This window comes from Microchirus variegatus (assembly GCF_963457635.1).
Source record: "Microchirus variegatus genome assembly, chromosome: 7".
In the NCBI taxonomy this organism is placed as follows: Eukaryota; Metazoa; Chordata; class Actinopteri; order Pleuronectiformes; family Soleidae; genus Microchirus; species Microchirus variegatus.
In genome coordinates this window covers 18774241-18786901 of record NC_139808.1, presented here as the reverse complement: position 1 = coordinate 18786901, position 12661 = coordinate 18774241, and the positions used below count along the sequence as shown (strand labels likewise).

Below are 12661 nucleotides of genomic sequence, written 5' to 3'. Positions count from 1 at the left end.
ATATATTCATACACATACTGGCTGACATATTTTGTTCTATATTTTTTTTACATGTCGCTCTTTCTCAGCTCCACTTCACATCCATCATCTCCAAGGCAACCGCTCTGTGAAGGCACACGTAAAGATTATCTGTTGTCACTCATGTCCCTCTCTCCTTGTTGTCCACCAACTATTCTCTCTTTCAAATGCATTAAAAAATGCAATTGCTGTTCCACTTTGCTGAACCACCACACCAGTGTGTCTTACTTCAGTGGCTGCAGATACGGTGTCAGGGTGAATTCTGACTCAGACTTAGACTGATATTTCATTATCATCTTCATCACTACATTGTTAGACATAATAGCTGTTTAATTTGTTAGGAATGGGTAAATTTGATCTTCATTTATGCTCAGGTTAGTTTTCAAGGAATGGTTTATTCTTCTCTTTTACCATTTTCAAAGAGTAGAATAAGCATTTTTTTTTCCTGTTCTCTCGGAACTAGGCGATCTTTCTTTTGTTTGCAGGAGTTAATGTGGGGAATAACTGTGATATAACGATAAGTAATGCATTGGGGAGAGTGGCAAAATCAGTTTTAGTTAACAGAATATAAGTGTATGAAATAAATAATTGGGTTTTCTCCAGGTTCTGAGATTTGGGGATTAGGCAAATTTGACACTCTAAATTGACCTTATGTGTGAGAGTGAAGGGTTGTTTGTCTCTATGTGGCCCTGTGATGACCCTCATGTGGAGGATTAAGCGGTAGAAGATGGATGGAAATAAATAATTTGATGTTTATGGCTGCAACTAACGATTATTTTAAAAATCGATTAATCGGTGGATTATTTTTCCGATAAATCGATGAATAGGTTAAAAAAAGAAAAATTTTTAATTGCCACATCTTTATTCAAAAACAGAACATTTCAAATTCACAGTGCAGACTAAAGTGTAAAAACAACTGGTTATTGCTCCAACGTCTCTGAGCTATCAAAAGTAATATTAAATTATAAAAAAAAATCAAAACTTACTGGAATAACATACAAAAAACATACACTGTATGATAAACATACATTTACAGACGATAATTAATTTATACTCACACAGGTTAAAGTAAACATGTATTTTTTTATACTAATTTAAGTATATTTAAAGCGGAACTAGACCGGAAGTTCCTATTATCGCTGTTTTTTTGGGTGTGTATCTGCGTCATTACCTTGTTTATGAAGCCTGACGGTTCGAAACAAACAGTTCAACCATTGCTGAGAACGTTGTGTTTTATTGTAATCTCGGGGCTCAACGAGATCACTGAAAATCCCGTACTAGTTACGTAAGCAGCGGTTCTCCTGAACAACCGATCGTCCTGCTCCGGGCGGTAGTCCGGGCACATCCGGTTGCGTACATTGAACCGCAGAAGAAGAATAACGTCCGTTGTGGAGGTGTTTCACGAGCAACAGTGTCTTCTGACTCTGGGTCTGACTCCGGTTTAAAGTCATAAAAGGGACTGCGGCGGGGAGTTGTGACAAAGCTATTTTTAAACACTGTTAAAACAATGTTTTGATAATGAGTAGCAATGCATCCACCGCTCCAGAGAGGGAGCTGCGCTTCTGAGAGCTGACGTGATAGATTATGTCACTTCCAGATACCTGGCCAATCACAACACTGGTGGGAAGGCTCTACGCTGGCTGGCCAATCACAACACACTCTGTCTTCTCGGGCGAGATTTATAGCTGAAATAGCGCAACTGACAAGCGCTTCGAAAAGGACAGATTTCAATCGGCTCATTTACATCAACTAGGAGGATTTTGACCATAAAAACAACTTAATATATGTAAGTAGACCTCCATAACTCACATATATGTGCAACAGGACTACTCTATGTGACCTTTAATATGTTGATTTTGACCCTGTCTGACGACATAATGTTCTACCTCACTTGAATCTCACCTTCTTACTACAGAAAATGTACACTTGAAACTTACTCATTACATTATTACATCATAGTAATATGTAAACTCGTTTTAAATTAGAAGAAAAAAAAGACAGACACACCCCCCCCCCCCCACACACACACACACACACACACACACTTTAACCGGCTTTCGTTAGTTTAATAAACTGTTCATGTTTGTAAAGCTGAATAATTGATAAATTAACCCACTAAACGAGAAACATGAGAGACTATTGCTACATTCCCTTACTTCCTTACTCCCTTCCTTGTCACGGAGGACTCCGACGTGTTTTCTTTTTAGGTGCTGGTTAATCACAGTGGTTCTCCCGTGCCACGCCATTTCGCTCTTGCAAAGATTGCAGCTAACACACTTTTAAGGGTCATGAATGGTAAAGTGTTCCCACAGTTTAGAAGATTTCGGCCGAACGGTTTTCTCCGCCTCCGCCATGTTTCAAGTCTAAAATATAAGTTGTCGCTCACTCTAAAACTTTCCCGCGCCGCTTATTCGCTCGACTATTCACGCGCATACAAGGCTCGCTGTGAGCGTGCATCAACCGGCATGAAACAGTCGGCATCTGTAAACAGTTCCGTGCCTAGGAGTGACGTATTAATCGCGCGACTCAACGAATCGATAATTAAATTAGTTGCCAACGCTTTTAGTAATCGATTTTTATCGATTCGTTGTTGCAGCCCATGTAGACATGTTGTTAAATGTCCAATATGCAATACTTGAACGCCACTAGTTGCAGTTGAACATGAGTGCCACACCAAACAAAAGTGACAGTGACAGCTAATGCCAGTGAGCTATTATGTCTGTCTGTCTGTTGTCACTATACGTCGCTCTGTCGATGTGTGTGTCTGTTTATCCGCTCACTCTTAAAACACCTTACTTGTCAACAGAGTTTTCAACAAATTACATCAGTGACTGATGTTAAATCGGCGACTTGACTGTGGAGCTGATGATTTACAGACATGGAGACACTGATTGCTTCTGTTCGGCAGCTTAACTGACTGACTAAAGGACTGTTTGACTGAATTGATGAGCGATGTGTCGATTGATGCGTTGATTGTCCAATCAGTCAGGCACACCGTCCTAAACAAACAGCGACTGACTGACTGACCGACATCCAGACAGTCCTGTGCACATAACCAACCCACCCACTGACTGTACTGACTGAGTAAGATGCCTCTTTAATTGACTGACTAAATGACTGCCTGGTTGTCTTACTGACTGTGTAATCAGTGAATTTTTATAAAGCAGCTATATCCACAGCCACTCGTGTCTGATTGACAGTCCTGCCTGGCAACTGTCTCAGTCCCTCTCGAGAAAGAGAGGGAGAGAAGCGAGTGCTGTTAGCATTGAGCAGAGAAGACAGCTATTGATTTCCTGCTTCTATTTTATTTTTGTTTTTTCCCCACATAGAAAAGGCAAGTGAGTAAGTCCAGAGAGTGAACGTGTGAGTGAGCGAGCATCTGCAGTAATTATATATTGGACAGATGTGCATTCACATGTTGCACTGCTGCCTGTGTGTTGCCCATTAACTTATGACAATGGCTTTGTGAGGATAGTTCCCTGTGACTGCTATCTACCCCACACCACTCTCTAATTGGATGAAAACTGACAGGTGGAAGAAAACATGTTTGTGCGTCTGCATTTGTGTGTGTGTGCGCGCGTGAGTGTGTAAAAACGAATCTCCGCTGACACTTTTCCATCTCAACAAGAGTCTGTGATAATTAAGTGCAGCTGCTGCTTCAACTCTGCACCTTTTGCATCGACGCGGTGTTAAAAGGAAAAGCTCCCATATCAACAGATTGTAGAGTAAAAGACAAGAAAATATGAAAGAACAAGGTAATTATACTGTGGAGGGTTTTTTTGTGACGTCACATTAAAGCACTCCAGTAACACTTGACATTTATTTGTTACTTTACACTAAGTTTGTTTGTTTTCCATTCCAATATCCATTTTGTGTCTGCATTGCAGGACACATGTACAGTATATTTTAAATAAAAATAATTTATAAACGATTAAATACATCCAACAGCTACGTTCTTTTAAACTTAATAAAAACAAATAAGCTTATTATTGACTTAGCAGCATTTGTAATATTCTTCATGCAAGGAATTTCAGTACAGTTCAGTATTTCCAAAGCAATATCCAGGTAACAGCTTGGAAATGACAATTGCTAAAGGCTACCATCAGTGTAGTACCTTAAAATGAAAATGTTCATGAGTCAACATTGATCATTTCCATTGTTATTACCCAGCTTCTACTATTTATGGAGAAATAAGATGTTATAACCATTAAATTTCTTTCATATTACAAAATGATTGCCGTGGTATTAATATATATATATATATATATGTACTGTGGTACTTACAATACAGTACTGCCACTCGTGTGTGATATTGTAATGCTTAGATTTTACTAGGAGTTATACAGAATTAAAGCCAGGATATATAATGTATATATGGCTACACTTATGTGCAGACCTTGAGGCAGAATATTTGGCTGTCCTCTCTTTTTTTCCTGTCTTAAAATTATTCTAATGAGATGGCGACGGCAGCAGTCCAAGTTTAGATTTAGGGCACCGGAGTTAGCCGTGAACTGCGCTCGCGTTGGTTTAAAATGCAGCAGCTTCTTCATCGACTGTGCATGCATAATGCGGTACACTCACACAGACGCACTGTGGCCCTGCTTTATGTCGTAGGACCTGAGTGGCACAGCAGAGCTAAATCCTCTCGTCACATTTGTCGCTCCTCTCTCACTCAGCGGCTGTGATGCCCTCGGTTACACTTGGCAAGTGAACCAAGTTGTCTGCCAGTGTATCGGCCTGCCAGCTGAGCACCGGGGTAGTTAACATGCCAACTAGTCCACCCAGCAGCTAACGCTTCACTAACCCAGGGTTGTCCTGTCTTTTTCTATGCCACTGTTTGTTTGTGTTTGTTGTCACATGAGTTGAACTGTTCCCTAAAGTGGACTGACTTTCTAAGGGTGCTTTCAAACCTACAGGATTTGGTGCGCACCAAACGTGATTGGTCCCTTGGTTCGGTTCTTTGCGTAGCTGTGAATGTAATCCCTGTACTTTGGTGTGCACCAAATCAACCGGTCTGAAACCTGCCTGAAGGGGTGGTCTCGCTTTCTCCGCTCTACTTTGGTACGGTTCCTCTGGTGTGAAAACAATCAAACCAAATAGGAAGAAACTGTCTAGTTTAATGCATTATGGCTATGAGATGAGTTACGGGATAACCCCGAACTTCCACCGGGCGTGTCAGCGCATTTGATTAAGAGGCATTTGCTATTGGTCTGTCATGTAACATACAATACTCACAAAAAGTTAGGGCTATTCGGCTTTTGGGTGAAATGTATGGAAACTGTGAAAAGTTCACACTACAGTGATATTATATCATGAAAGTAGGGCATTTAAGTAGAAGCATGAATGGTAGTTTCCTCCATTATGGTATAGAAGTTTCATTTTAAATAGCATTGCCATGCACAGGGGCTCAAATGAAAAACACATCCCTCATAATTCATCCATCCATTATCTGCCGCTTTATCCTCCACATGAGGGTCACGGGGGGTGCTGTGCTTATCTCAGCTGACATAGGATGATAGGCGGGGTACACCCTGGACAGTTCCCCAGTCCATCGCAGGGCCACATATAGAGACAAACCATTCACTCACACCTCACACCTATCGTCAATTTAGAGTGACCAATTCACCTAATCCCCAAATCTGCATGTTTTTGGACAATGGGAGGAAGCCGGAGAGAAAACCCACGCACACACGGGTAGAACATGGGTTACATGGGACTATGGATCCATGCAGAAAGCCCCCTGTTTCCCTCATAATTATTGGAAAAAATAATATTACAATGGCGCATCTTGTACTGTCTCTTGTCTGGAGTCTGTTGGAGTCATTCTCCCAGTTTGGGGGATACAGCTCCTAATGCTCCTATCACCACAGGGACCACAGTTGCCTTTACTGACCACATCTTCTCTCGCTCCTCTTTCAGCCCTTTGTATCTGAAGCTTAGATAGATAGATAGATAGATAGATAGATAGATAGATAGATAGATAGATAGATAGATAGATAGATAGATAGATAGATAGATAGATAGATAGATAGATAGATAGATAGATAGATAGATAGATAGATGTCAGCTGGGATTGGCACCAGCTCCCCCCACGACCCTCGTGTGAAGGATAAAGTGGTAGATCAGGGGTTCTCAAAGTTTTGATACCTGAGGGCCAATTTAGGAACCCAACATTGGACTGAGGGCCGCCAAAGGAAAAAAAAAAGGGGAAAAAACAGAAATAAATCCCATTTGTAATCATTTTAATGACCAGATTGCAGTTCTACGGTTTACTTTTATTGGTCTGTATCCAGTAATGTCCAATAAACATTTAACAAACTTAGTAGCTCCTGGATTAAAACTATCAACGGTAATTCATTGCAGGCCACCAGAAATGTTTTTTTGCAGGCCGTCATTGGCTCGCGGGCCACACTTTGAGAACCAATGTGGTAGATGGATGGATCTTAATCTGTACTTAATCTTACATTTGATTTTGGAGAATCCTGCCAGTTCCCTGATAGAAGAAACAAGGTATTTACAAACATCTGATAGATTTGCTTTGGAAATGATCCAAAATGTCCTTGGAACATTTCATTGGAGCAACAACGACCTGTAAGATTAGTTAAGACCATGAATGGTCATGAATTGTCACTTTTGCAAACATTGTGCAGCTAAAACACTGTGTCTCTGTTGTAGATCCATTGTTATGTTGTGATACATCTCTGTAGATACATCTCTGTAGATACAGTCTGCAGTGACTCACTGTGATTCACTGGATGAAAACTGGGAACATTTTGTGACAGCCTCACTCAGTTTTCAGTAGACGCGTCGTTGTAATGTCATTGACAGTAAAATGACAGCTATTAAAAGTTACAATACATGACGAGAAAACTGTAACTTTCTACTCCCAAACATTCACTCAAGGCAGAATTGAATGTTAGACTCTACTGTACGTGGAGTTAAAAAAAAAAACTTGCTGTCAAAAGTGTGAGTTAGGATTCTGAAAAATAGAAGAAATGCTGCGTTTTCTTTAGTGACATTTAAATATTTAGACCGGGTACTTTCTCTGCATTTTTTATAACATACAATGAAACTCAACTTTTGTAAGTTTCCTCTTGGGTTCTGAAAATTTAAATTTTCTCTCTTCTTTTCTACCCCTTCCTTGTCTCTCACCTCCCATTTTTTTAGGGCTTACTGACAAATCACGGCTGAGAAACCTCCAGAAAGTCGGAGCGGGAGAAGTGAAGAAAAGGAGAGCATGTCAAATCCGTCCGTTTCCTGACTTCCCTCTGTCCTTCTACACGTCCTTTTATTTCTCTTCCTCCATCACTGAATAAACCCAGTTTCTTTCCCACTCTGCAGCCTTTCTTGTTTTTTGAGTGTATTATCTTGATTTGTCACTCCAGAGTGTATGATGTGTTGATTTATTGTCAAGTTGCGGCGGCACATCCCTGCTGCCGCTGAAATAAATCCCAGTGATCTGGTGCTGATGAGACTGCAGGTCGTGTGTGTGTGTGTGTGTGTGTGTGTGTGTGTGTGTGTGTGTGTGTGTGTGTGTGTGTGTGTGTGTGTGTGTGTGTGTGTGTGTGTGTGTGTGTGTGCATGCGTGTGCGATGCATCAGCCCACGGTCGTCTTTTTTCACAGCATGATAATAATGCTTCCACGACTGAAAATGGGGTCGCGTGCACCCTTGTGACAATGCTGCGCAGGCCCACAGGCTTGATTGTGTGCCATGCTCATGGTTTCATTAAGAGAGAGAAGGGAAAGGGAAGTGAAGGAAACAAGGGCTAAATGAAGTGGAGGACGTATGAATAGTGAAGTGTGCTTGTATATTAATATGTACAAGGATGTGTGTCCCTGTCTATATAATGAGCTTGTGTGCATATTTGTGTGTTGTCACTTAAAGGTGCTCGCGTGAAAAGAAAAAAAAAAAAAAAAAGAGCGTGCACGTAAGCAACACACCGGACAGGCCGTGCATTGTCCCTGCAAGCTGTGTTTCCATGGCGACAGCAGGGGTTGGTGCTACCAGCAAGGTGTGGAGAAGCCTTCCAGATAACCCTGAAGGTCAGCACACAGAGCGACAGCTCGCAGCACTACTCTGTACACACTCTCACTTCACCCCCTCCCTGTGTGCGCGTGTGTCTTTGTGAGCACCAAAGAAATGTATAAACCATAGAAAATTAGGACATTCTTGGAAAATGTGGACATTTTGGCCGTTCCTTACACATTTAAAGGGTGTTTTCAGGATTCTGACTTGTTTTTAGATTTAGGATTTATTTGTGATAGTTAAGGTCCTGGCATAAACAAAAATACATTCTCAGGAACTGTTGTCCTTATGGTGACCAATACCTGGTCCTTATGATGCAAAACATCATTTCTGAGGAACTGGTCATGTTTAGGGCTAAGATTAGGCTGTACAAATAAATGGAAGCCAATGCAGTGTCCTAAGAAGAATAGCTGTGCAAACCCGAGTGTGTGTGTGTGTGTCTGAAAGAGTGGGACTCCGTTAACATGCATTTCCACTTATATATAGACATGGCTGGCCACCCTTGGAATGACACAGTCTTGTTATCGGTCAAAAACACACACACACACACACACACACACCCTGCACATTTGCAGTCACAGAGCAGACCCATGTAGAATATTAATGGACTTATAATATGCCCACATACTTGTGCCTGGATATAAATCCACATTCACACAAGTGGCAGTCGATATGAATGTAGTCGAGTGCGTTTGTTAATGATAGCTGTGAGGAGAAGTCTATTGATCACAGTTTGACTCGCCGTTGCCGCCATGTCATCGATCAGGACACAACCTACACAGTGCCACTGAAAAATCCATACAATATGTGCTCTATTGTAGAAATCTCGTAAAGAGAAAGACAGTTAAAGTGTGTGCATGTGTGAGTGTGTGTGTGTGTGGGGGGGGGGGGGGGGGTGTGTGTGTGTGTGTGTGTGTGTGTGTGTGTGTTGGCTGGGCTGTCCAGGTGTGTGTGTGTCAAACTACACACTCATTCCTCACTAGGGATTTGGCAGCTCTAACCTAACGGACAATGCACATATTACCAATATTAAAGCGACACCATATTAGAGGTTTCATCCAGCGACTCTCATATCCCTTCTCTCTCTCTCTGACATTTCTTTACAAATACCAGCCTCTATTCAATCTGTTATTGCCTTCTAACATTCAGCAATTCTCTGATTAAACAAGCTCCTGGAAAGCCCAGGCACTGCTATCTGCCATTTCGCTTTTATTAGAAACTCACCCACTTTAATTAAATTGGCTGAATTACAGAAATATCAGGGTTATTTCACAAATATATTGGGTAAGAGAGCACAAAGGGTGGGGGGAAAATGGAAGACTGAGCTTTATGAGATGTTTTGAATGCGGTGTAGTGATGAAATGAGATAAAGACAATCTTGATGGAGGACTAATGTTTGGAGGGAAGCTGAGGTTTGTTCAGTTTGGGTCTCACCAGAGTCACACCTCCTTTGTTGATTTTCTTTTCTCCCTATTTTCCTCAGAACTTGATTTATTTTTCCTTCTTCTCCTGATCCGTGTCAACCCCACACCTTCAGTGCCAGGCCTCTCTTTTCCCGCCTTATTACTGTGAAAGACATGGGATTGAGGTTGCCATGGTTACTAGCCCAGCTTTGACTCGGGGAGACAGCTGCATAGTGTGCAGTTAGGAGACGGCTGCTCACGCCTTTCACTGCTCCACTATTGATTTCCAGTCCTTGACAATTACTGGACCTACTTGACTACAACGGCGAGCAGAAAATGTGCATAAATGCTAAGGCCAGAGGGTGTGTGAGTGTAAATATTCTTGTATTTGTTGCCTCTTTCGGACCAATAGTTCTTATGGCGACTAAAACCACCTGGTCCCTAATTAGGCAGAACCTAATATCTGTGGAACTGGTTAAGTTTAAAGCCGAGATGTGAATTGCTGTTAGGTTAAGACTAGGGTTAAACATTAACCGGTTATGGTTGAGATAGGCTGTCTAAATGAATGGAAGCCCTCGGAAGAATAGCTGCACAAACCTGTGTGTGTGTGTGTGCTGTAAACTCTGAAGCACAATATACAGTAATTGTCTTGCTTTTTTTCTGCTCGCTTAAGTGCAGGTGTTTTCATGAAAAGCCATTCTTTGAGTTGCTGCCAGTGCTTTAACACGTCAGACGTCCTGCAGCCCGAGCTGGAGACAAGTCTGACAGTCGGGCACGGAGCCTAATGTTACATGTTTTTGTAGCTCCACGCCATCTCCTTTGTTCGGCTCACGCTTTGAAACGCTGCGTGTCAGCTGTGCGTTCTCACACTGGAGAGGCTCTGACAAACTGCTGCCCTTTGTTCAGACTTAATGGGGATCAATTTAAGTAAAGTTGGGACACTGGAAAGAATTCACATGCGGTCCCCATGAAACGCTCAAACATGCCCACATACATTCTCACTAATGTACCTCCTTCCTTCTGCCCTTCCTCCACTTCTGAAGCGTCTTTCCCTGCACTTTTCTCAGTGCCTCACTCTTCCCTTCTCCTCTTTTCCTCTCTCTTCTCTCAGCCAACTTGGCGTAGTATGTGAGAAGTCGACAGTGAGCCTAATTGGAGTGTGTGTCTCCCGTCATTGACAGCCACCACCATTCCGTTTCTGCACGCAGAACACACTCGCATGAAGCTCTCTAGCTAATTGAATAGTCTTTTATTAAAGTGTGTTAATGTGAACTGGAACTGGCTGCAAGTGAATTGAATTAGACCCCCCACTACAATCACCAACCCTGCTCATAAACACATGCGGCTCAGTGAAGCAGTTGGATGGATGGAGCTCCAGCACGGAGAGAGGGAGGGAGGATAAAACAAGAGCATGTGAGGTGAGCGTTTCCTTGCATTAATTGTAATCTGGTCCTGCGACGGTGGTTTTTGAGGATGCGTGTTCATCACAGTGTAATCAGTCATTACTGCACTTTCTGTGTTTTTTTTTACTCAGTGAGTGCCTTTTTTTGTGTTTTGTAAGTGCACAAGGGACGCACATGTTCACACATTGCATGCAGGCACATGTTGGTACATTCCTACCAATGGTTTCACACTATTCCGCTGATTTACATGTGGTGGTAATGTGCTGAGACACATTATGCACAGCACTTTACAACAAGCCCGGGGTGAATTCTCAGAGTCTACATCTCTAAACTTGAGTAAATCACTTCAGATTGTTTGGTTTTACAAGGAAGTGGCTTTTTTTTGCTCTTTATTGTTTTGGGTGATTTGGGTAAGCAGGCCCCCTCTTAAATAGCAAACTGACTTCATCAGAATCACATATGTGTCCGTCGTTTTTTTTTTTTTCGTTCACTCTGATGCAGTTCTTTCCTTGGCTGATCTTTTTGGGCCATGCCCTCGTCAGTGATGTCACCACAGCTTCATTGTCGGCTTCGTATAAAGGAAAACTGGTGATTCACTGTTTAAGCTGACAAAGAGAGTCTGGCAGGGAGAGATAATACAGCTGAATGTTATATAAATATTCACTGATTACAGTGTTTATCATCCCACTGTGGCATGGAAGAAGAGAAACTCCATGTAACACAAAGTTGAGCGCAGCCTCATCTCATCATATGATAGCTCGTGGCTCTGCAGTACAAACATATAGATATATCCTCACAATCTTTACACCAAACCACAAAATTGACCTGTTTATGTTTTTTTCAGATGTAAGCAGCATATAATTATACTGTTACTGTATGTTATTATTTCTGCTCACAAAGAACAACAAAAAGTTACTGCAGCTTTATGTTTAACTTTCCTGAGGTTTACCTGCGTTGAGAGTCACGCTTGGTGCTGTAAATGTGTCAGTAACTCATACGCACTTCAAAAAAAAAAACTTGAACTATCCCTCAAAAAATATTTTCATGTCAGGTTTTCCTTTGAATATTTGATGTGAAATGAGTCCACATCGCTTAATCCTTGAAGTGTGCTGCAGTGAATATTCTGACTCCATTTGACCCGCAGGGTGAAGCACACCCCGTTTCATCCAGCATCTGCACACAGACGAGGAGAGAACGACTACAAAGGCTGGTGGAGAGATAACCAGAGGGGCCTGGAGCAGCAGGGGACCTGACCCAAGTGTCTGCAGTGAATCTTTGGCTGTCACAACATGTGACTGAGGGTAGAGAGGTTCAAGAACCCAGCACTGTCATGGAGGACACCAGAGGAGGAGAGGAGCCTTGGATTAAAGGAATCAAAAAAAAACAGAGGGTTGAAGGAACCCAGTACACCAATGAGAGTCGGGGGTGAAAGGGAGTCAAGGTTGTCAAGGTCAAAGTGTTTCATCTGGGAGTCAGCACAGAGAGTTTTGGGAGGGGATTGGTGGAGGTAGAGAGGAGATATAGTGGAAGAGATCATCCACTGAGGCCTGTAGAGGCATCTTGAAGATGATCGCTCTCTCCTTTTATGTTTTATTATATCACACTGGTGGATAAAAAGAATCTGACACCCTCTAAAGTCATTACAGCTCAGTCAAACTGGCTCAGAGGGCTGCGCAGCTTCTTAACCCTCTCTCAGCACATGTCTGTGCTCAAAACACGACTGAATGGAAGAAAGGGGTTTGTGCATGATGGAGGCTCTGAGCAGGCGTGTGTTTGTGTGGATGTGTGTAAGCGTGTCAGACTCTCATAC

General features: G+C 42.2%; 1 protein-coding gene across 2 annotated transcripts in view; it reads left to right on the top strand.

Moving 5' to 3' along the window:
* Positions 1 to 7345, top strand: part of chchd6b (coiled-coil-helix-coiled-coil-helix domain containing 6b) — an 80882-nt gene extending 73537 nt beyond the window's left edge. For both annotated transcript variants that reach the window (XM_083891878.1, XM_083891877.1), the window contains one exon: positions 7186 to 7345. In XM_083891878.1, the coding sequence (XP_083748004.1) occupies positions 7186 to 7209 (24 nt within the window). In that variant the 3' untranslated portion in view covers positions 7210 to 7345. The remainder of the gene's footprint in view (positions 1 to 7185) is intronic.
* Positions 7346 to 12661: the final 5316 nt, after the last annotated feature.